Source organism: Pecten maximus, chromosome 17 (genome assembly GCF_902652985.1).
Source record: "Pecten maximus chromosome 17, xPecMax1.1, whole genome shotgun sequence".
In the NCBI taxonomy this organism is placed as follows: domain Eukaryota; kingdom Metazoa; phylum Mollusca; class Bivalvia; order Pectinida; family Pectinidae; genus Pecten; species Pecten maximus.
Window position 1 is genome coordinate 5,845,924 of NC_047031.1, and position 24,032 is coordinate 5,869,955.

Below are 24,032 nucleotides of genomic sequence, written 5' to 3' on the forward strand. Positions count from 1 at the left end.
GGGGAAAATCCCATGTGGTTGGGGAAAAACCCATGTGGTTGGGGAAAAACTCATGTGGTTTGGGAAAATCCCATGTGGTTGAGGAAAACCCATGTGGTTGGGGAAAAACCCATGTGGTTGGGGAAAAACCCATGTGGTTGGGGGAAAATCCCATGTGGTTTGGGAAAATCCCATGTGGTTGAGGAAAACCTATGTGGTTGGGGAAAAACCCATGTGGTTGAGGAAAAACCCATGTGGTTGGTGAGAAACCCATGTGATTGGGAAAAACCCATGCGATTGGGGAAAAACCCATGTAATTGGGAAAAACCAATGTGGTTGGGGAAAAACCCATGTGGTTTGGGAAAAACCTGTGTGGTTGGGAAAAACCTGTGTGGTTGGGCAGGGGACACCATATAGTCCATACCTTTATATCTGATCAGGGATTTGAACACTGGCTGCCTATATAGCTACATAATTTGCTCCAGAGTATTACTAGTATACTGACAGGGATGTAGAGGTTCCTCTATATCAGATTCTATCTAAAGAAATATTCCTATGATTGAAAGCCAGAGATTTAAACATTCCTCAGATAGCAGCTCCATAACATAGTACTAACACTAAGAGTAAATCAGAGATTTACAAACTAATCTACCGGGGTATATCTTCCCATATATCTCAATATTTTTTACTTCTTCTCTAAAACTCCTAAACTGTTTTTGATGAAATTTTGCAGAAACCTTCCTTGGCTAAAGGTCTATCAAAATTGTAAATTATGTGGTCCCCAAATTATTTCTACATTCTATATCATCATCAGCTTACTCTATTACTCATTTGGACACTGCAGTATTGGTCTGTTCTAGTCAAGGCTAGCTGTTGTGATGTGTCCTTGGGCAAGACAATTTACCCTAATCGCTCTGTATGCCATACAACAGGCTTGTGATATGTTGTTCAGTGAGGTGTCCACCAAATACTACATGGAGACCCCTCCTCCAAATGACCCTGGCTGTTCATAGAGTGATAAATCCAGCAAGCAGACAGACAAACAAAAGCATACTGAAAGACGAAGTTTTTGTCCATTATAACCACGGTTTTGCATTAAATTATTTCTTTTTTCTTAAAGCACCTGATCGCCTCAGTGAAGGACCTACATCGTGAAGTCCAGCCTTTGGATGTCTTCCACCTTGGCGGTGATGAGATAGCTGGTGGCGTCTGGCAGAATTCCCCAGCCTGTAAGACGCTAAGAGAGGAACGCAACATCACAGACTTCCGCTTCTTTTTCATGCATCGGGCTATAAAACTGCTCCAGGATCAGGGCTTGGCGGCCGGTGTGTGGGAAGATGGAATTATACCCAAGGATGTTTATCCCTATAGCCTAAAAAATCTCAGAGACAAACCGACCAACAGGTACTCATTCCATTTCATCATTTAAAAACGAGAGTATGAATGATGTAACAGTGTCTGCAATGTATCTAAAATATTTTGATATCCATGATATTTGTCAAATCAATATGTTTTAATGTAAAATAATTCATATTACATTCAGAAATAATAGATTTGAGCAAGATTAGCTGATTGGCTAATGTACATGTGAAACGTGAGTACTGATTGGTCAGAGCGTAAGTTCATTACTGATTTGTTAGTGTAAGGTCATCACTGATTGGTCAGAGAATAAGCTGATCACTGATTGGCCGGAGTGTAAGGTCATCACTGATGGGCTAGAATGAAAGGTCATCCTTGATTGGATAGAATGTAAGGTTGAAACTGATTGGCTATAGTGCAAGGTCATAACCGAATGACTATAGTACACGTGTAAGGTCGTCACTTATTGGCTAGAGTGTAAAGTCATCACTGATTGGCTAGAGTGTAAAGTCATCGCTGATTGGCTAGAGTGTGAAGTCATCGCTGATTGGCCAGAGTGTGAGGTCATTGCTGATTGGCTGGAGTGTAAGGTCATCGCTGATTGGCCCGAGTGTGAGGTCATCGCTGATTGGCCGGAGTGTAAGATAAAAACAGATTTGTTTGAGTGTAGATATGTCTGGATATTGTAATAATTGAAGCAAGTTGTACTTTAATTGTCTATTTTAATCTGCAAGTGACCTGACAGGAGAAAACTCGACCACTCAGGAGAGGTAGGTTAGTCTAGGGCTGTATTCCTTATGACAGAAGGTGATGGCTAACATTAAGAGATCATGCTTAACCATGGCCAGCCAGTAATACAAGCACTGTGATACAAGTGTCAGTAGAATTAGTATAATCGATGTCCCATTTCATTCTGGATATTTGATTCACAATTACTGCTAGTATATATTGATGATTCTCTAAGAATACTTTCATAACTTTTCCAATATTAACTTACTAGCAAAGAGCCTACAAGAAAGTTGTTATAGAAACGATTTGGCTAAAGTGACATCTAGATATGTAGAGCCATTTTGGAGGATTAGTTTTCATTATTTACATAATAAATAATTCCTATTACATTTTAAGACAAGAAGGAAGATAAGGTTAAGAAAATAAAACATTTGTTTTAAATTCATAGTCAATCTGGGGCATAATCCGTTTCGATTTATTTGTAAGCAGTGTTCCTGAGATTACCTGGTTAAATGCTTATACAAAAACTAATACAGAATGACTTCCCCTTCACTTTCAATATATCTGTTTTATATATATCATAACATTATGGTGTTGGTAATTATAAAGTAAGTGATTGAAAATTGTTATGAATATAAAATGCTTTTTTGTATGCATTAAAGAATGATAAATGTGTTAATTTAAAAAGTATTTGTATCTACATGAAATGGTAAATATAGAACAAAAATAGAGTTTAAAGACTGACTAGCTAGTTGCTTTCACCTTCTCTTTGTCACTTCAGGTTTATTTAATTTTTCAAAACTTGTTAAATTCTAAAAAAAAAACAGACCTGAAGATCCCAGCAAAGGGTGAAAGTGACTGATTTTTAATTTTTCTATATCAATGTATAAAGACTGATCTCCCTTTATGAATTAATGTGTAGCGGGACTGGATTGGGTCGATCATCAGTAACCTGGTAGGTCAATTGGAAGAGCATCCGGCTAGTGTTCGGAGGTCCCGGGTTCGAACCCCGGTCTGGCCGCTACATTTTCTCCTCTCCTGTTACAAATGCATGCTTTTATATATAATTTTATGGTGAAGGGAAACTCGATTACAAGTTGTGTGTTATCAACGAATATATAGAGTGATCTCCCTTTATAAATTAATATATGCTTTTATTTATATCTTTATGGTGAGCGGAAATTAAAAGTCCTCTGTTACCAGTGTATATATAGAGTGATCTCCCTTTATTAATTAATGCATGCTTATGGTGAGGGGCAGGTTGATCATCAGGAGAATCATGTGCTACCAATGTATAAATAAGGTGATCTACTCCTAATTGATTAATCCCCCCTTTATGTATAACTTTGTGGTGATGGGTAACTAGATAAAAAAATCAGGTGTGTAACAAATGTGTATGTAGAGTTATCTCCCCTATCGTATTGAATATACCACACTTATCTCCTTTCACTGTGCCTTTTGGTCTCTTATAAGGAATGTTTAGGTCTGATAATGAAGTGATTTCTTATTAAAGTTAAAATTTCAATCTTTGCAGGTCACTCCTGAAAATTTTCTTCTCAACATGAAACAAAATGGTCTCATCTGTAATGAATGATAAAAAAAAGACATGGAATTAATTTCTATAGCATTCATGCTTTTGTTTTTAATTCAGGGAGATCTACGCTTATGCCTGGAACAATATATGGGAATACGGCAGAGCTTCAAGGGCCATAACTCTAGCCAATGCTGGTTATAAGGTAAGAAATTAATTTATTGGAGTATGGCAGTGTGTCCAGAGCCAATAACACCTACCAACACTAGTTATGAGATAAATAGAGAGACTTGCTACCACTGTAACAATTAACCTCGTATAGGAATTCAAAGCCAAGCAAAGGTCAAGGTCATAACTCCTGCCAAAGTTCTTGGTTATAGGGTAAGCATGAAGACTGAATACACAAATGAGTTTCAAATGGCATGAATTTTGGCGAAATGAATTATGAAATAATACAAAAAAAGACTATTTCATGTAAATGAAAATGTGTTCGGCTTTATTGAGTATAATTCTCACAAACACTGGTCAAGTCTGAAAGGCTATTATTCTCACAAACACTGGTCAAGTCTGAAGAGCTATAATTCTCACAAACACTGGTCAAGTCTGAAGGGCTATAACTCTCACAAACACTGGTCAAGTCTGAAGGGCTATAATTCTCACAAACACTGGTCAAGTCTGAAGGGCTATGATTCTCACAAACACTGGTCAAGTCTGAAGGGCTATAATTCTCAAAAACACTGGTCAAGTCTGAAGGGCTATAATTCTCACAAACACTGGTCAAGTCTGAAGGGCTATAATTCTCACAAACACTGGTCAAGTCTGAAAGGCTATAATTCTCACAAACACTGGTCAAGTCTGAAAGGCTATTATTCTCACAAACACTGGTCAAGTCTGAAGGGCTATAATTCTCACAAACACTGGTCAAGTCTGAAGGGCTATAATTCTCACAAACACTGGTCAAGTCTGAAGGGCTATAATTCTCACAAACACTGGTCAAGTCTGAAGGGCTATAATTCTCACAAACACTGGTCAAGTCTGAAAGGCTATAATTCTAACAAACACTGGTCAAGTCTGAAGGGCTATAACTCTCACAAACACTGGTCAAGTCTGAAGGGCTATAATTCTCACAAACACTGGTCAAGTCTGAAGGGCTATAACTCTCACAAACACTGGTCAAGTCTGAAGGGCAATAACTCTCACAAACACTGGTCAAGTCTGAAGGGCTATAACTCTCACAAACACTGGTCAAGTCTGAAAGGCTATAATTCTCACAAACACTGAACGCACTTCAAAGGTTTTAACTGATATTCCCGTGATCTGAGTATGATATTATACCACTGTGTATCTATGATTCTGAATTTTGTGACTTTTCCAGGTTGTCATGGCTCAGGCGACACATTTGTATTTAGACCACCCTTACGAACCTGACCCACTAGAGCGAGGTTTATACTGGGCGACCCGCTACATCGACACTCGGAAAATCTTTGCATTTATTCCCCTACATCTTTTCCTCAATGCGGATGTCACAGGAAGAGGGATGTCACTAGTGAACACTTCCGAGGAACAGATGGGATGTCTACATAAAGAGACATGTGTGCTGAAGTCGCCAGAAAATATCATGGGTATGTAACCAGCATTGCTGATGGATTTATCAGTGATATTTATGTATTATTAGTTCCCTACCATGATTCCTCCTTGTTTATCTGTCTGTCTGTCTATCCACTCAGTTTTCCACACTTTTCTCAGTCATGCTTCAAGGTATATTGGTGAAAGTCATAGGTAACGTCAGTACAAATAGCTACAGATCAAATTCGAGTTTCAGGGTTTTTGGGTCAAGGTCAAGGTCACTGTTACTATTTTTAGCGAGGCCCAATAGGGGACATATACTGCTTTAGCAAAACCCAACATGCTTGTTTCAAGTTGTTTGTTTTACGTTTACATTTTTCTGCTATGACCATTGACATTCATGAGATGCTTTTAAACTTTGACCTTCAGTTCATTCTGTAACCTTTAACCTACTTTTGATTTTGTAACATTACGCTGCCTTTCCATTCTGTAACCATTGAATTTCCATTTCACACTTTAACCTTTGATCTTTCATTTAATTCTGTAACCTTTGACCTTGATTTTGTAATATGCTTCCATCCAATTAATCCTGTGACCTTCAACCATCCATTTTACACTGCAACCTTTGACCTATTTTACACTTTAACCTTTGACCTTCCATTTTACGCTGTAACCTTTGACCTATTATTGTAGCCTTTGACCTTCTAGTTTACACTGTAACCTTTGACCTTCCATTTGACTCTGTAAATTGTCCTTCAATGCTACTAGGTTTGGAAGGTAATTTGTGGACGGAAACAATACGGACTCGGGACCAATTACAGAGCATGGCCTTCCCACGTCTCCTGGCAATGGCGGAAAGAGCTTGGCATAAGGCACCATGGGAAGACATTTTGGATAAGAAGGAACGTCAAGTTAGTCTAGAAGCTGATTGGATAAAATTTTCAAATACACTTGGTTACCGGGAGTTGAAGCGATTGGATGATATGGGAGTGAAGTATCGCGTGCCGCCTCCCGGGGCTGTGTAAGTACCATAATCATCAGAAAAATTATATATTTTTAATGTTTCCGAAATTAAATTCATAATTTTATTCAAATTAACTCAAAAGTCTACAGCTGCATGATTATCCAATTTTTCCAGTTTATTTGGCACTGTATTTCAGGGTCATAAAGCCTCGTCTGTGGCATTAAATAGTTCTTGAATCTGCGAATCGCTGTTCCATAAATTATTGTAATATGATGACACAGTGAAGGGGAAATGATTATCAAGTGAAAGATTGTCTCATTGTTGAAATCTTTGGTCCTTCAATTTAAAGTGCATGTTGAAAGTTCAAAGGTGAATCACAATTTGTTGATAGATCTCAAGAAAGTGAGAAATTTAGCACTGAAATCACTTAAATGAATAAAGAGGAATTGTAAATTCTCTGTATGGAGAGTGTCTCGTATAGATTTACTATAAGGCATTGCAAATCTGTATAAACTGTTTTTGTCCTTTAATATGCTCATACCTATAAATGACCTTGAATTTTATTTGACCAGATTTGTATGAAATGTTTTTGTCAGTCAAAATGCTCAAGGCACCAGACTTCTGCCAGGCAGTGAGGTGGGCTTATTTCTCGACAGTGCTATTTCTATTCAAGCATTATGGGCATGAAAGGGTTCTATGGGGATAAACATATTGAAACCAGGGCCCAGTTATTCCAAAGAGGATTTAGTTGATCACAGTAAACAACAATTTTTATATGCTGATTAAATCATATCTGGCAAAACTATCTTAGGAACTTCTGTAGCAATCCCCACACTTTTCCTACCTGCTTATTTCGAGGAATATACATACACAGGATTTGAAGTAAAGGAGAAATAAATGAGATTTTCACTAATTAAGTGATTAAGCTAATCTTTTTTAGAACAACTGGGTCCAAATGCTTTTCATTAATGTAAGTCTTGATGTTTTAAGTATTTCTTCTTTTCCAGAATTGTGAATAACGAGTTGAGAGTAAACTGTCTATATCCTGGACTTGAGATACAGTACAGCTCGGACGGAGGCAAAACCTGGACCACAGCAAAAGGAGGGGTTGGACGACAGAGCAACACCAGTAAAAAACCAATCAAGATTTATACTGACCGTCACATACTAGTACGGACAGTGTCCGCAGACAGACGGCGCTACAGTCGAATAATCTCCGTCAACATCAATAAAGACATCTAGATGTGACACTGTGTCTATAAGTATGAGTAATTACTACAGAGTCACAAAGTGTCACCACATTTGATTACTTTAGGGTCAAGAGGTCATGATCTTTAATTACGTCACGGTCAAGAGGTTATCACCTTTGATTACATCACGGTCAAGAGGTCATCACCTTTGATTATGTCATGGTCAAGAGGTTATCACCTCTGATTACGTCACCGTCAAGAGGTCATCACCTTTGATTACGTCAGGGTCAAGAGGTCATCACCTTTGATTACTGCAGGGGTCAATGTGTCTTACCTTTTCTGTGTGAGTTATCCAACTAAGAGGAACTCATGTTGAAAGGGAAAAAAAAAACACACATGGAGGCTTTCATGTAGCTTCTACAAGGGGGTGCATGTCAAGCTTTTACAAGGGGGTGCATGTCAAGCTTTTACAAGGGGGTGCATGTCAAGCTTTTACAAGGAAGCATGAAGCTTCTATCAGGCGCAACCATGTCCTTTCTCCCTATGCTCATGTAGCCTAATTCTTCCAGGTGATATTTTTAAAGCTTTACCAGGAGGCTTTCTAGTGTCACCAATGTAACTTGTATCAGGGAGCGTTTATATAGTGAAGGAGTGCTCCTTTAGATTCTGCAAGGGCGCGCTCATGTAGCTTTTATGCGTGGTCGGTGGCACAGTCGTAACAAACTTGCCTTTCACATAGATGGCCAAGGTACAATCCCCAATCAAGGTGAAAAGGTATAGGATCACCTGCCCGTATATTATACCAGAGGACACTCATTAAGCTTTACAAGGGAGAGCGGGGGGACTCATTTAGCTTCACCGGGGGCACTCATTTATCTTTGTCAGGGCGCACTCAATTAGCATTAGCTTCACTGGAGGGGGGGGGGGGGGGGGGGGGGGGGGGCTCTCATTACACTTTACCAGGGGCCAGGGGCACTCATTTTGCATTACAAGGGGGCACTCATTAAACTTAACCAGGCGGAGATCGTGTAGCTTCTAAGAGGTGACATTTATGTTTCTACCTACAGGGGGCGCTCATGTAGCTACTACAACCATGTGATGTTTTCAACTATGGAGCTGATTTGATTGTTCCTCAGATGAACTCTTAGCTAAGGCAGCTCCCATATTGTTACCTATGCAAAATGCTATTGAATATACATTTTGTATGTCATTACTGAATGGATACCATAGCTGTTTAAATTAATTACGTATTTTTGTTACAGTAGTGTATGTGATGCACTTTTGTCATTTGAGACAAAGTGACACGTTGTTACCACATGTTCGTGATTCCTGGGGCATCATAGATCTTTTTATTATGTATCAGTAATTTTCTGTTCATCATATCTTCCTCATGCCAAGCATAATGCTATTGTCTATTCCATAAAGCCAGGTAATATGTTCTGTTTTGCTTTGTTGTTCTCAGAGCTTATCCACAACGACCAAAGCACTGTTTTTTATGTGGCACCACAGGATAAAAAAATTGTTTGCATGTTTAAAGTCGCTAGTTATCAGGTGACGCCACACGACCATAACTGTTCTCATTTGGTGTCACACAGTCAAAAGCTGTTTTCGTGTGGCACCACATGACCAAAAGCTGTTTTCATTTGGCGCCAAACGACCATAAATAACTGTTTTCATATCGAACCAGCGATTTTATCTGTAAGCAAATGCTTTGTAATGCTTGGAATGGTGGTATTCGAACTGTGGGGGCAATCAAGGTTTATTTTATGAATGTTATATAAACTAATTTATTGTTTTTGATATTTTTTTTAAAGTTGATGTTTTGTTATTGTTTTCTGTTTACTTTGTGATACTATTACCCTACCTGGGTGAAGGCATGTGGCATTATTCTTATATGGTATCAAATTTGAATGTCTACTCTACTAGAATGGTTGAAGCGATTTTGAACAAATATATTGTGTAAAATGTATATTTGGTTAAAGATTTTACCTAATTTAGAATTTTAGATGTTTTGTTGTAAGACTAAAGGAAATAGAACTAAACTCGATTAATGATTCCTCAGCACAGATAGACAGATTTTCTCCATTTGTGAAGCATTGCCGTTGGTCAATATAATCAAATTCACATCAGTGGAATTTAGGGTATACCTACGAGAGGATGATGGGAAGAAAAATGGGAAAACTCGCACATCTAATTAAGCCAATCTGCCCAGGTTAACCTGAACCATGTCACAAAAGAAATGTGTCTGAGGCTTTTAACTATTTTCTTGAGTAATGAACAAATAGAATAGATACTTCCTATATAGGAGAATAACGAGTAATGTCTTCAGATTGAAATACAAATATATACAAATGATAACTGTCAAGAGGGCAAAAATTGATAACCTCATTTGCCTCCATGTATTTTCTAGTACCACGGTATTTATTCTAAAAGAGCTTCACTCTTACGATTTCAATTTTCCTGAAAGTTTAAGGTACTGTTAAACCCGTCCATTAAAACATTTATTTGATATATTTTGCGCATATAATTGTAGATGTTAATGCTCATATATTTGAGTCAATTTTTGAATACTGTTTTGTATGACAATTCGTTTTTTGGTGTAACTGTCCTCCCTTCCTTCCTGAAAACTTTCATATTTTAGCGGGAATCATATTTTGTGATATTTTTCACTAGTTGAAAAACTAGAAAACTAGAAAAAATATAGCTTTTAAAGACTGAATATTTTTTTATATTTCACTTGTAAAAATATAATGAAAGGTGGTATCCTGGATATGTATTGTTTAAGTTTGTTATTTTCTCAGTACTGTATGTGATAGGGGGCAATGCTGGATATGTATTGTTTGTTATTTTCTCAGTACTGTATGTGATAGGGGGCAATGCTGTATATGAATTGTGTTATTTAGCTATTAGCACAAAATGGCAGCTCCGGCTGTATTAACCCCCAAGAAGTTGAGAAAGACAAAAGCTTACAACTAACATTCCTGATAACTACAGAAAATATTTTGTGAACCACTTTGAGACGGATGTATTGCTGGGATATAGCGGTATTAAAAAAAAAATTCACACATACTTCGCAGGGTGATCCTGTGCTTGCTAGGGGTGGGTTAAATCTATCTCCCATGGAGTAGGGAAAGCCAGCTCGCACGCGATGTGACGCTTCTTGATATAGCATAGTGTCATCATTTTATGTAGTGTAACCATATTTGGCAAGTACAGTGTGTGAGAAAAATCATCAAACATTGGCCTGTACCTTAGGCACGGATATCTCCTGCCTCGTGTAAGAGTTTGGATGTCAGGCACTCGCCAATCCTCGTGTTGACCAGACAGCATCTTACACTCGGGTTAATATGCCCCTGTCCACGGAACATGCTCATGCAAGATTAATAATGATCCATTTTTTTTCTTTTGATTTTACCGTCTTTTCGTGTAAAATGCAGTGTTGGGTCGTGTCAGAGACATCAAAATGTCACCACTATTATTGTCAGCCAAAAATGTTTTTCACATATATTTAAAAAAAAAATAAAAAAAAAAAAAAAAAAATAGTGACAAATCAATTTTTAAGTGTCTTTACACTTTTTAGAAGACATAGACTCATCTAGTCTCTCACATTTAGATATAAGGGGTATTTTTACATCGATGTGGCAGTTTCATTCGTGTGTGTCGTATGGTATATTGAATTATCTGTTTATGTGTGTTGTATGATAAGATTGTTTTACCTAAGGCTATGTTTACACCAATATGTACGTGTTGTATGATAAATTGGTTTAGTTGCGTATTTTCCACCTGTATATTATATGATAAATTGGTTTATCTAGGGTATTTTACACCTGTATATTGTATGATAAATTGGTTTACCCAGGCGTATTTTCCACCTGTGTATTGTATGATAAATTGGTTTACCTAGGGGTATTTTTCCACCTGTGTATTGTATGATAAATTGGTTTACCTAGGGGTATTTTACACCTGTGTGATGTATGATGAATTCTTAGATTATGTACTGAAAGGAAAAAGAAGCGCAATTATAAAATTGTCCGATTGACGAGAAATAAAAACATGTTATAGAATATTATAATGATGTAATTGAAAGATAGAGAGCCACCTTGTTGTCGGTGACTCTTTCATCCGTGTACGTTTTGTCCCTTGTCAAATTTCTGGTTGATCTAACCTCTCCCCGATAGAACCCTCCAATCAACATCGCTTACTTGACTTTGGAGCTGGATGACGAATGGGATCGTATGCCAATAAGGAGGGACTATACAGCCGACAAAAGGGTCCGTGCGACCACTGCAGCTCAGGGACACACATGATATAGTTGGGCCCAGAGCGTTAATTATTTTGAGAGCGTTACCTTTGAATAACCTATACTTTGACGAGGTATTTAACGTTTGGAATTTTCACAGACGACAGAGTGATTCCCTCTTTCAATTACACAATTATTGCATTCAAAAGCATCTTTTACTTCCAGTAGTAAATTAGTCAATTTCTATTTGCGCTTCTTTTTCCTTTCTTTTTATAATTATATTTGTTCACTTTCTGATTGATTAAAGTAGTGTCACGTGACTTTCGATGAAAAGACATATATATATATAAAGTAGTGTCACGTGACTTTCGATGAAAAGACATATATATATATATATTGACTGTTCGTAAAACATACTTGTTGATTGGGTTTTTCTAAAAATATATTTTGAATAACCTCCTCTTGTTAGTTGTTAATGTTGCAAACGATTGATACATCAGACAAGTAACAATTGAAAGTTATTGAATTATTAATAACTTAATGCACTAAATTTATTTTCATGGACACGTTTACTATTTCGATTATGTGGTTTTTAAAGGATGATAAACTTCATAGTTTCAAGCATTATATGTACATGGATTATGGCATTCATTGATTTTTTTTTCTTTTTAAAAATACAATTATTATAGCCTTTTGATTTCCGTAAATATAGAGGTTTCATTAACTTAAAAAATATCAACCTCGTACTTCGTCACCGGTCGATATTTTTTATCAGGTTTATAAAACCAGGTATCGTCCTCATCAAAAGGCTATAGTTGGTTATTATTAATTTTACACTTTGTACATTATATGGTAATGATTATTATTTTTTGCACCTGTTCAAGCTCAAATAAACATGTGTGTATGTTTTATTTTTACACTCGAAGTGATTGGTTTATGAAATAAAACAATAATTTGATAAATGCGTCGTTGTTACATCAACTTACGCAAGAAGTGAAGTGCTACGACGGAATCACAGTGACAATGATTATGAATTATATAATATGGGGATTTACAATAATATTATTGTTTACAGAAAACGGTCATATATCAGGGGTTAACTTATTGTTACCATTCCACTAAAATATGATTAGTTTCTGTTTCTGTATGTTTAACATTAAGTATTCTAGATGTACCGCAATTTGATGTATTTTCGTAATAAGCAGTGTATAGGCTGCTGGCGGTGTAGTATTTTCAACACGCACAAAGTTTCAATTAAAACTTTTAAATGATAATATGTATAAAGAAAACAACATATGAAACTTTCTTGAACCTTGAATATTTTGTGATTTTTGTACGTTGAAAAACTGAAGATATTTATCATCGGTAAGATGATGAGTTGGTGGAAAACAATCACTTTAAGTTCGATCGTGGCGGAGAAAACAAAACAATGAACAGTTTGTTTTGAAACTTTATAGCTGTTTCCCTGAGAAATTAGAAACATATTTTCACGTTGATATCGTAGACTCGAACGTATCGTATGATTTAATATTGTTAATATCTTCAAATCCGATATCAAATATTGAGTGTTAAAGTCAAATATAGCCGTTAACTGCATAACAGTGGAACCCTACAGACAAGTATTGAGGAAGATCCATGTAGATTTTCCTAAAAATAGCGATTGCAATCTTCCAACAGTCAAATTCAAAATGACCGTCTGTCACTCCTTTTGTTTCCCGATACGACTTCAATTGACGATGAACAACTAAAGACCAAGGATAGCCTATTCGTGAACAACTAGGAAATAGTAGTAAAGGTTGTTTACGGACGGAATGATGGACGAATGACCGAGATCGACTTGAGGGGTGAAATGGTTTGTCTGTGAATTTGTTGGATGCAAATGTCGTCCCCAATAGGCGGCGAAGATGTTTCTCGCAATGAATTGCTGAGTGCACCCTACAAGGATGTTGATTTGGTATCGCGTACTTCGACCGATTTGAATAGATTTGAAAAATAGAACATTTATTATATTGATTTTAAATGATAGAATTCCATGAGCTTTAGCTGTCTTTATAGGATTTCCGGATTGCGTCTGCACTCAGTAAATTTTCTGATATATTAATGGTTGAGCATTTCTTTATACACTAACTGTATAATATCGTGTGTTTGGCGGAATAATTATAGGTTTGAAGCTTATATATGTTTTACATAATCGCCGTTTGCTCCGTCATTTTCTTCATGTACTTGCAATTTGGTTTAAAACGTTTAGAGCGAAGTTTATAAAGAGGGCATATAAATTACTGGCGAACTCTGGTAGAAATTGTGAACGGTCAATATGTCGCACAAATGTCTTGAAATTCGTCGAACACGAGTTCACTTCTCTTTGACCTCTATTTCACAGCTACCATTGATATCGACAATCTCTTTGGAATCGAAGCTGGCGACGATCGTCCTGGTGCCAGGTTTGGTGGCGGTCATCTCGACCTCATACATGAAGGTCTGCTTGGCCCCCACAGAACTGAAAGAAATCCACATACATTACCGTAGGGGAATTTAGCTTTACATTTGAATTACTGTAAATCATTTATATTTCGCTTGCAAATTATTTTAGCGTTATTACCTGAAGAGAGTTAATCTCAAATTTAAGGTCTTTTTGATTATTTGTACGAAAATAACACTAAGCTATCGGTTACGGGTAAACGGACCTTGCAGAGTCCATGACTCTTATACACGTAGTTTATCATTCTCGGGTCATTTCTAGATCAGTGTTGGCGATTAACGTTCACATGGTGTACTTAGTAATACGTAGTGTCATGGCCATAACTTACAAAACTTGTCAAATCAAGAATTCTGACTTTCATACACATCTACATAACCTGTTCCACAAAGGTTTTCCTTTTCACCAATTCATCCAGATTAATCAAGAAACACGAGTTCACGACGATGTTTGGGCAGACGGGTTACACGATGACCGAGGGGTAACACCTTTCGTATACACAAGTTGTAGGATAATCCTTGTAACAGATACAGTGTAAATCAAAGCTCACCTCTGTTTGAAGATTTTGGGTTTAAGCAGTCCTGGTCCCTGGATTTCCAAGTAACACAGGGTGAGGAGGATGGGCAGGGGATTCTGGAACATCGCCTTCACCTTGAATGTGTCACCTACATTGACTTCCGCAGGCGCCTACAAAACATATAGTAACATAACCTGTTACTGCAGCGTACTCTGTCTAAACTCTACTATGTCCAATCCGGATCTTTGTCTAAACCAGTCGAATAATTTGGTCCCATACATTTCTTTATATATTTATAATAGTTGAACTCTGCGTAATCCAGACTCTGTTTATTCTGTAATCCGGCCATATTGCAAGGTCCCGCTCCTTCTTTACACCAGTAAATCTATCCTGTAAACCAGCACCGGCTTCGTTCTGGTCCAGTGAGCAACGGTGGCTTTGTTGGCTACCGGAAGGTGTGGATACGGTGCTAATAGCTCTACATTATCAATGGCTCATGCAAGGTAGACAAAATAAGCAAAACACTCAGCTCTTTTCACCCATAATATATGCTATCTTGTTGATTAAAACGCTTTACTTAATTATGTGAGTTACAATTACAAACATTTTTTGGCGGGCGAAATTTCCTTGTGGAATATTCTGATGATGGAGGTAGAGGATGCTAGTAAAATTTTCTGCAACCAGGATTACCGATAACAAAAATGAAATGTACAACAGAGGCGTTATCGCGATGTTCCTGATCAAATCCATATAATCGAAACTTTGATGACCAAAACCTACCTCATGCGGAGCGGTCAAATTATGTAGAGCCGGAGGAGTCCGGTTAGACGCTGTTAGTCCACCGTATATACAATGTGATTTAATCCTTTAAAGCCCGCTCTAATTGTGTGGTATGTGGCTTGGCAACTTAACCATTTAGTGTCTCACCTCTAGGTGTATGGGATGTTCCTATTTTATAAAGTAAGTCACAGCTGATAGAGCCTCCTCTAGGTCTGTAGTATGGGATAGAACCATATAATACAGGTATTGGATAAAACTCTTACTCGGTAACTTACATCCTTTAGAGCCCCATCTCTAGGCCTGTGGTATAGGACAAAACGTTCTTATACAGTAACCTACACCGTTTAAAGCCCTACCTCTAAGTCTGTGGTATGGGATAAAATTTTCTCATACAGTTACCTACACCGTGTTAACCCCCGCCTATAGGTCTGTGGTATGATAGCTTTACAGCCTTACCTCCAGAGTAAGTTCAGGTTTGATGAGTCGCAACTTGGTATCTTCAAGAGCGACTTGGTTTGTCTCTCTGACCGCACAGACACACAATGTCTTGAAGAAGCAGCCCTCCATCGTTTTCTTATTGTATTCGTCAAAGTCTATACGCATCTTCTTGGAAACCTCTGTGGAAACAATGTAATATAATATTGTAAATGAGTTATTGAGGCAAGCAAATGTCTCTGTATATGAATCGGTGATATTACAGGAGTTACGTTCCATTTCGCTCACTGCACCCATCAAATATGTCCACCTTCGATAATTTAAGAGATATGCACACTTTTGCTCTCCGCATCTCTAGAACATGTTCATCTTCGTTACTCCAAGGGTAACGTTATCTTTTGCTCTCTGCATCCCTGGAATACGTCCATTCTCAATACTCCAGGGTTACGATCTCTTTCGCTTTCTGACTCCTGGCTGTTAATAGGACGTTAAACAAAATCAAACAAACAAAGACTCCTCTCCTGAAATATGCCCATCCGCGATACTCCCAGGGTAACGTTCACTCTCAAACTCTGTACTTCTGGCATTTTCCCTCCTCGATACTCCAGGAGTTGCGTTTACTTTTGCTTTCACCAACCCTGCAAAAATTCCATCCTCGAAACTCGACGGATACGTTCTATTTCTCTCTCTGTACCCCTGGAACATGTCCATCCTCGATACTCCAGGGGTTACGTTCACCTTCGCTGTCTGCGCTTCTTGAATATTTTCACCCTCGATACTCCAGGGGTTACGTTCAATTTCACTCTCGGACGAGTGAAATGTGTTCATCCTTGATACTCTCAGGGTTACGTTCACTTTCGCTGTATGACCTGGAATATGTCGATTCTCGATACTCCAGGGGTTACGCTCACTTTCACTCTCCGCACCCCTGAAATTTGTCCATTCCCGATACTGCATGAGGTTACGTTTGTTTTGGTCTCGGCATCCCCGGAACATGTCCATCCCCAATTCTCCAATACTTACGTTTATTTTTGCTCTCGGCACCCTTTGAATATGTCCACCCTCGATACTCTAGGGATTACTTTCACTCTCTAAACCCCTGGACTATGTTTTGGCATAATTGAAAGCTGAGTTATCCTAAACCTTTAAAACAAAGACCGTTTATGAACTTTAAAATACACCAAAGGAACATGGATGTCGCAAAACCGTTAAATTGACTGCCTTTGAACTTGCTTGTCCCTCCTCTTTAATATTCAGAAACGATTCATGATTTCAATGATTGGTCAGGGTTTTTTTCCTGAAAGTAATCAAACAGCTAGTGGTGTGCCTTCGATATTGCCACATGTTCCAGGACTGCAGAGAACAATATAGCACGCGTGACCCCGGAAATATCAAGGCAGCTGTAAAATGTTACCAAGAACATTCCACTCATCAACTATTGGTTTGGTTTGTTTTTGTTTAACATCCTATTAACAGCCAGGGTCATTTAAGGACGTGCCAGGTTTTGGAAGTGGAGGAAAGCCGGAGTACCCGGAGAAAAACCACCGGCCTACGGTCAGTACCTGGCAACTGCCCCACGTAGGTTTTGAACTCGCCACCCAGAGGTGGAGGGATAGTGATAAAGTGTCGGGACACCTTAACCACTCAGCCACCGCAGCCCCCATCAACTATTGTATATAGTCATAAATATTGGTTGTATACATACTCTGTGCTGGGTTGAGGGTTATGCTGATCTTCTCTGATCTGATCCTATGAGCAAACACTCCAGTCGAGTAGTAACTTTGTAGACTCCAGGTCCCACTCACTGTACGCTCCTCCTTGGACAAATTCTCAAAGTCAACATCAACTTCAAGGTCGTCTCCATAGTTACATTGTTTTCTGTCAACGACCTTCACTGAAACATCCTATCAAACACAATACAGTTAGTTGGTTCAATGGATGAAAATCATGTTAACACACACCTTATAAGAGAGAGAAAACTCGAAACATATAAGTATGATTTAATCTGAAGGCTATTGTAAAATAGTTACCTGGTTTTCTTCCTTGGGTTGACCATACAGTCCAGGTATGGCTCCTGTCAGATTAGCGGTAAACACGGCAGCTCTCTCCGCGCCAGTGTCTTTACCCAAAACAAACAATAAAATAAATAAATGAAATGAAATTGATAAATAAATAATGAATAAATGAAAATCAAATAATGAATAAAAGGGGATAGAACATCTTGATCAACACGTACATGTATTGCAGATAAACAATATGATATAAATTTCAGTTATGTCTTATGTGTAGGTATGGCGACGGGAATGTCGGTTTCTGAGCGAAATTGCTACTGTGATTTTTTAGTTCCTTAAGTTTTGAATTTCTTTTACTGCAAATAGAGATTTTTCTCGAAGTGTCAATTGTGATATTTCTGTCAATTTTGATTCTCTCGTAATTGATCATCATCTGCTACAGTTTAGCTTTGGTGAGCAACATCGGTAACGTTGTAGTAGAATATATATTATATGCCAAAGGTTGTTTCCCAATTTGCTGTTTAAGCTTTAAACTTAGACGAGACGATCGTCTTATTTGAGGATATATTCACCAGAGGGAATGGGCTCATTTCAGGATAAATACACAAGAAAATTGGTTTATTTGAGGATTTATATACCAGGAGTGGGTTTATTTGAGGATAAATATACCAGGGTAAGGGGTTGTTTGACGATGAATACACCCGGGGATTGGGCTTATTTGAGGATTTATATACCAGAGGAGTGTGATTATATAAGGATGGGTTGTTTAAGGGTAAATATAAACATCTCGTGATGTATAGAGAATCAATGTGACAATACCTTCCGTGTATTTGTACTGGTCCGTAATATTTTCCCAGCGACTGTCGTTACACGGGGATGGTCCTGTCCTCTCCTGGGGGCCCAAACACTTTGGTCTAAAAGTACTCAGGTACTGACCAACGCTATCAACACAAAAACACACAGTAGGGATTCAAGTCACAAGTCATACGATCACAAGGTCATACTGCATATATTATGCATAAAGGGCAAGCCAAATGTACAATTTAAAGTCACATTGAATACTACATGGTCAAAGTAATTTCAAGTCACATCAAATAATATCAAGTGAAAAGGAAAACTATAAGCTCATACTGAATAATATAATGTCACATTGAATATTATAAGGTCACATTGAATATAATAAGGTCACCACAATAAATATTTCAAGGTCACATTGAATAATTTGAAGTCACATTGAATAATATAAGTCATATTGAATAGTTTGAAGTAACATTGAATATTATAAGGTCACATTGAATATAATAAGGTCACAATAAATATTTCAAGGTCACATTGAATAATGTAAGGTCACACTGAATATAATAAGGTCACCACAATAAATATTTCAAGGTCACATTGAATAATTTGAAGTCATATTGACTAATATAAGTCATATTGAATAGTTTGAAGTAACATTGAATATTATAAAGCACACTGAATATAATAAGGTCACAATACATATTTCAAGGTCACATTGAATAATTTGAAGTCACATTGACTAATATAAGTCATATTGAATAGTTTGAAGTAACATTGAATATTATAAGGCACATTGAATATAATAAGGTCACAATAAATAATATAAGGTCACATTGAATAATGTTAAGTCACATTGAATAATGTAACTTTAGTCACATTGACCCGGCCCTCCTATAGGGATTTATATATCGTATTATAGGACTGGTTATATTACCCAGTATGGGTTTTCCCAGTCTGTGTACTCCTTTTCCTTCCTTTAATGTGTATCAAGGTTTAACAGTCCAGCCTTTTGGACGTTTTCTGAACACTTACTACAGTGTTAGTGCTCTCTGCTATATCTATCTATTCATTTCATTTTCGATCATGAGTTGGAATCATTTATAACATTTTTACTTTTTCTTTAATAGTCCTGTAAGTTGAAACCTGAAAGGTTTCATAGATTCTAAAGTAAAGAGGTGAAATATTGAAGGATGATGTGGTGACATCTCAGGGTTATGGACGCCTTCAGTTGACAACGCCCACTACCTTCCAAGTTTAAAACAGAAAAGTTTATCTCAGGGACTGGATATTTTATGGAATCTATAACCTTCCAAAGTCTCCAACTTCAGAAAGGAAAACAAAGGACCGCGATAAAATGTGTGATTCTATTGACGTAATTTCCCGTGATTTTACGTGTTTTCACGTCATGTTTGGGTTGCTTCTGTGATGAGTAAACAATACCAATCTATTATTGGCAGATTTAAGTAAAAAAAAAATCAGATCGGTTCCGGGAACGGATTGGAAAATAGATGAGGCAATATTTAGATGGACGTACCGTGGAACATTACGCCTCTCCTAATGTCATACAAATTATAACCGAAAGGGAGATCAGGACATTGAAAACTGTGATGTACGGAAAGTGTAACCACACTAGAAGCTATTATTGCTACACATTATAATACAAAACCACACAGTGCGATTGATGGAAAATCTCCCCGTTGAAATCATTCCGGCAATCCACTTGTAGACAAACGTTTGTACCTAGACCACGAGAGGGCCAGGTCTTCTACGAAAAAGAAATTCTCTTAACCGTTCAAGTTTAAATTAGGAGGTATTGTACGAATATCTAGTAGGATATACTTGAGCGCTTCAACGAGATTACGAACAGACATGAACTTAAGAAGTGTACAAGCGGTGATCTCAGACATGTTATAGAAAGAAATTACCTGTCAGTGGCGACATGAATAATTTTCTTGGTGTCATCCTGTATTCTCCAGTACACTTCGTCAGCGTTGACCTCCGCGAATACAAAACGTCCGTCGTAAGGCACAGTGACGTCCCCTTTTTTGATGGCCAATAGAGGGCAGGGTCCACAGCAGAAAAGACCTGGATTATGAATTATTAAATTAAATCCCATCAATTCGTTCTGACCTTAAGTCACTCAATACCCATGAGTCTGTATGATGTTTTTAAAGGAAAATGATCCAATCAGTTTAAATGATTTATTAACTTATTAGAGATACTCTTTACATATATCATATTCTACATGCATGTATATGATCCTATGTTATATACATGTATACACATCCTACGTTATATACATGTATACACATCCTACGTTATATAATGTATACACATCCTACGTTATATACATGTATACACATCCTACGTTATATACATGTATACACATCCTACGTTATATAATGTATACACATCCTACGTTATATACATGTATACACATCCTACGTTATATAATGTATACACATCCTACGTTATATACATGTATACACATCCTACGTTATATAATGTATACACATCCTACGTTATATAATGTATACACATCCTACGCTATATACATGTATACACATCCTACGTTATATACATGTATACACATCCTACGTTATATACACGTATACACATCCAACGTTATATATATGTATACACATCCTACGTTATATACATGTATACACATCCTACGTTATATACATGTACACACATCCTACGTTATATACATGTATACACATCCTAAGTTATACACATGTATACACATCCTACGTTATATACATGTATACACATCCTATGTTATATAATGTATACACATCCTAAGCTATATACATGTATACACATCCTACGTTATATACATGTGTACATATCCTACGTTATATAATGTATACACATCCTACGTTATATACATGTATACACATCCTACTTCATATACACGTATACACATCCTAAGTTATATACATGTATACACATCCTACGTTATATATATGTATACACATCCTATGTTATATATATGTATACACATCCTACTCCATATACACGTATACACATCCTACGTTATATACATGTATACACATCCTACGTTATATACACGTATACACATCCTACGTTATATACATGTATACACATCCTACGTTATATATATGTATACACATCCTATGTTATATATATGTATACACATCCTACTTCATATACATGTACACACATCCTACGTTATATACATGTATACACATCCTACGTTATATACATGTACACACATCCTAAGTTATATACATGTATACACATCCTATGTTATATACATGTATACACATCCTACGTTATATACATGTATACATATCCTACGTTATATACATGTATACACATTCAATGTTATATACATGTATACACATCCTACGTTATATACATGTATACACATCCTACGTTATATACATGTATACACTTCCTAAGTTATATACATGTATACACATCCTACGTTATATAATGTATACACATCCTAAGCTATATACATGTATACACATCCTAAGTAATATACATGTATACACATCCTACGTTATATACATGTATACACATCCTACGTTATATACATGTATACACATCCTAAGTAATATACATGTATACACATCCTACGTTACATACCCGTATGTAAATCCTGCGTTTCAAACTCATTTGAACTTATTATGGTTCAGATTAAGGGTTATTTTGTTTAACGTCCTATTAACAGCCAGTGTCATTTAAGGACGTACCAGGGTTTGGAGGTGGAGGAAAGCCGGAGTACCCGGAGAAAAAACCACCGGCCTACGGTCAGTACCTGGCAACTGCCCCACGTAGGTTTCGAACTCGCATCCCAAAGGTGGAGGGCTTGTGATCAAGTGTCGGGACATCTTAACCACTCGGCCACCGCGGCCACTCAACATATTACGGTACATACTTTATTTGATAATAACGACGGTACATTACCATCACTTGTCTCCTGGGGCGTCGCGTCACAAGCCTGCCAGCCTCCGTAATCCTGGTCTTTGAGGTCTGGACGTGCCATCCACACATCATTCCACACATGGAAATTCCTGGACGAAAAGAAAAGACATTTTGTTGTAAATTATAGCTATTTATAATAGGAGAGGAACATGACCAGACGGGTACGAGAAGCCGGGACCTCTAAACTTTAGACGGACATGAATATATTTAGCCACCGGATTGCAGCCAAGTCTAGTTCCACTATAGTCCTCACTCCTTCATCAAAGTCTTCGACTTACATGGTACCATAATCTACTTGCAGTAGGTATTTAGCTGGGCACAAAATATAACATGAGAGGAAAAATGCAACGACCTAACGGGAATTGCACCCGCGACATCAGAACTTCAAGCCAAGCGGATGCTTTGGTAGTTCGTGGCACTAAACAACTGTCCCGTGAATGTAAGTATACCATACTGGTATATGTTTGTTGTTGTAGCACTAACTGACCCCTCTTCCTTTATCCCTTAACTGGTTAATACATTTCCCTGTATTTGTCCTGGTGGTCAAAGTAACTAGTCTTGCAAAAGAGCTTGATATTACAATGTTAGAATGGTCCAAAGAGCAATTACCCTTATTTTCCTGGCTCTATCTCGCCCTCTATATACGGCATTTTATAGTATGATACATTGACACCAGGGTATCTACTACGGCTGATGCTGGTACAAGCACTGATACCCTACCGGTCACCACGGCAGACCATCAAGGTACCAGAAGCTTTACTGGCTATCTGGACGTTTGGCCCGGATTAATCCCGGTTCAGCAATACAAATCACTACTGCCAGGCCCATTTGCGCCATGATTGCACTAAGGTGGTGTTATAATAATATTCCTTGGACTCTTCGTAGTTGCGGAACACTGGGATCATTTCCGGATAGCCAGACAAGCTTTTACGGTAGTCCCACGGAGATCAGGGTTGTCCCGCGACGATTGTGATGGTCCTAAGACGATCATATTGGTCCCCCGACGATCGTGGTAGACCTACCGTGAGCGCGGTGGTCGAACGATGCCTCTAAGATACTAACACACCATTGCTTGGCTACGGGTGTTTTAACTAGTTTAAAGCTATAGTTGATGCCAGGGATCAAATCGAATCACCAAAGTTGACCCCTATTTGTACCACTTTGCTTACTGAGGCCAAATACTGGGTGTGACTGGTTCTTTATGATGGACTGATCAAGATAAAGAGAAGTTCTAGCCGTTTGGGTTTACAATGATAAATCATCAGTGATATACTGTACCAGACTGAGTCGATGTTGTACCCCTCCAGAGGATTACCCTCCTCATCAAAGTGGTAGTCAATGGTGATGGACACGTCTGTATCGTGAGCCGACGAAAAGTTAGAGACACACCTTGATGGTAAACCAAGCGCTCGACAACCTTTACGGGAAAACAAGCGTTTCATTTATCACTTAGTATTGCATTACAAAATATCTCCGTAATAGTCCTGTTATAAGTAAAA

The 24,032-nt window shown here is 37.7% G+C and overlaps 3 protein-coding genes across 5 annotated transcripts in view; 2 read left to right on the top strand and 1 right to left on the bottom strand.

Moving 5' to 3' along the window:
- The window catches only part of LOC117315988 (beta-hexosaminidase-like), a 49,013-nt gene extending 40,779 nt beyond the window's left edge, over nucleotides 1-8,234 (top strand). Inside the window, 6 exon segments of the mRNA XM_033870468.1 lie at nucleotides 1,100-1,383; nucleotides 2,073-2,108; nucleotides 3,719-3,803; nucleotides 4,974-5,220; nucleotides 5,933-6,185; nucleotides 7,136-8,234. Of these exon segments, the coding sequence (XP_033726359.1) occupies nucleotides 1,100-1,383; nucleotides 2,073-2,108; nucleotides 3,719-3,803; nucleotides 4,974-5,220; nucleotides 5,933-6,185; nucleotides 7,136-7,370 (1,140 nt within the window). The 3' untranslated portion in view covers nucleotides 7,371-8,234.
- The window catches only part of LOC117315989 (nephrin-like), a 402,896-nt gene that overhangs the window by 121,519 nt on the left and 257,345 nt on the right, over nucleotides 1-24,032 (top strand). The gene's annotated exons all lie outside the window — the stretch shown is intronic.
- Nucleotides 12,996-24,032, bottom strand: part of LOC117315991 (hemocyte protein-glutamine gamma-glutamyltransferase-like) — a 48,475-nt gene continuing 37,438 nt past the window's right edge. For both annotated transcript variants that reach the window (XM_033870474.1, XM_033870473.1), the window contains exons 14-15: nucleotides 14,585-14,721; nucleotides 12,996-14,055 (exon numbers count right to left, since the gene is read on the bottom strand). In XM_033870474.1, the coding sequence (XP_033726365.1) occupies nucleotides 13,911-14,055; nucleotides 14,585-14,721 (282 nt within the window). In that variant the 3' untranslated portion in view covers nucleotides 12,996-13,910. The remainder of the gene's footprint in view (nucleotides 14,056-14,584; nucleotides 14,722-24,032) is intronic.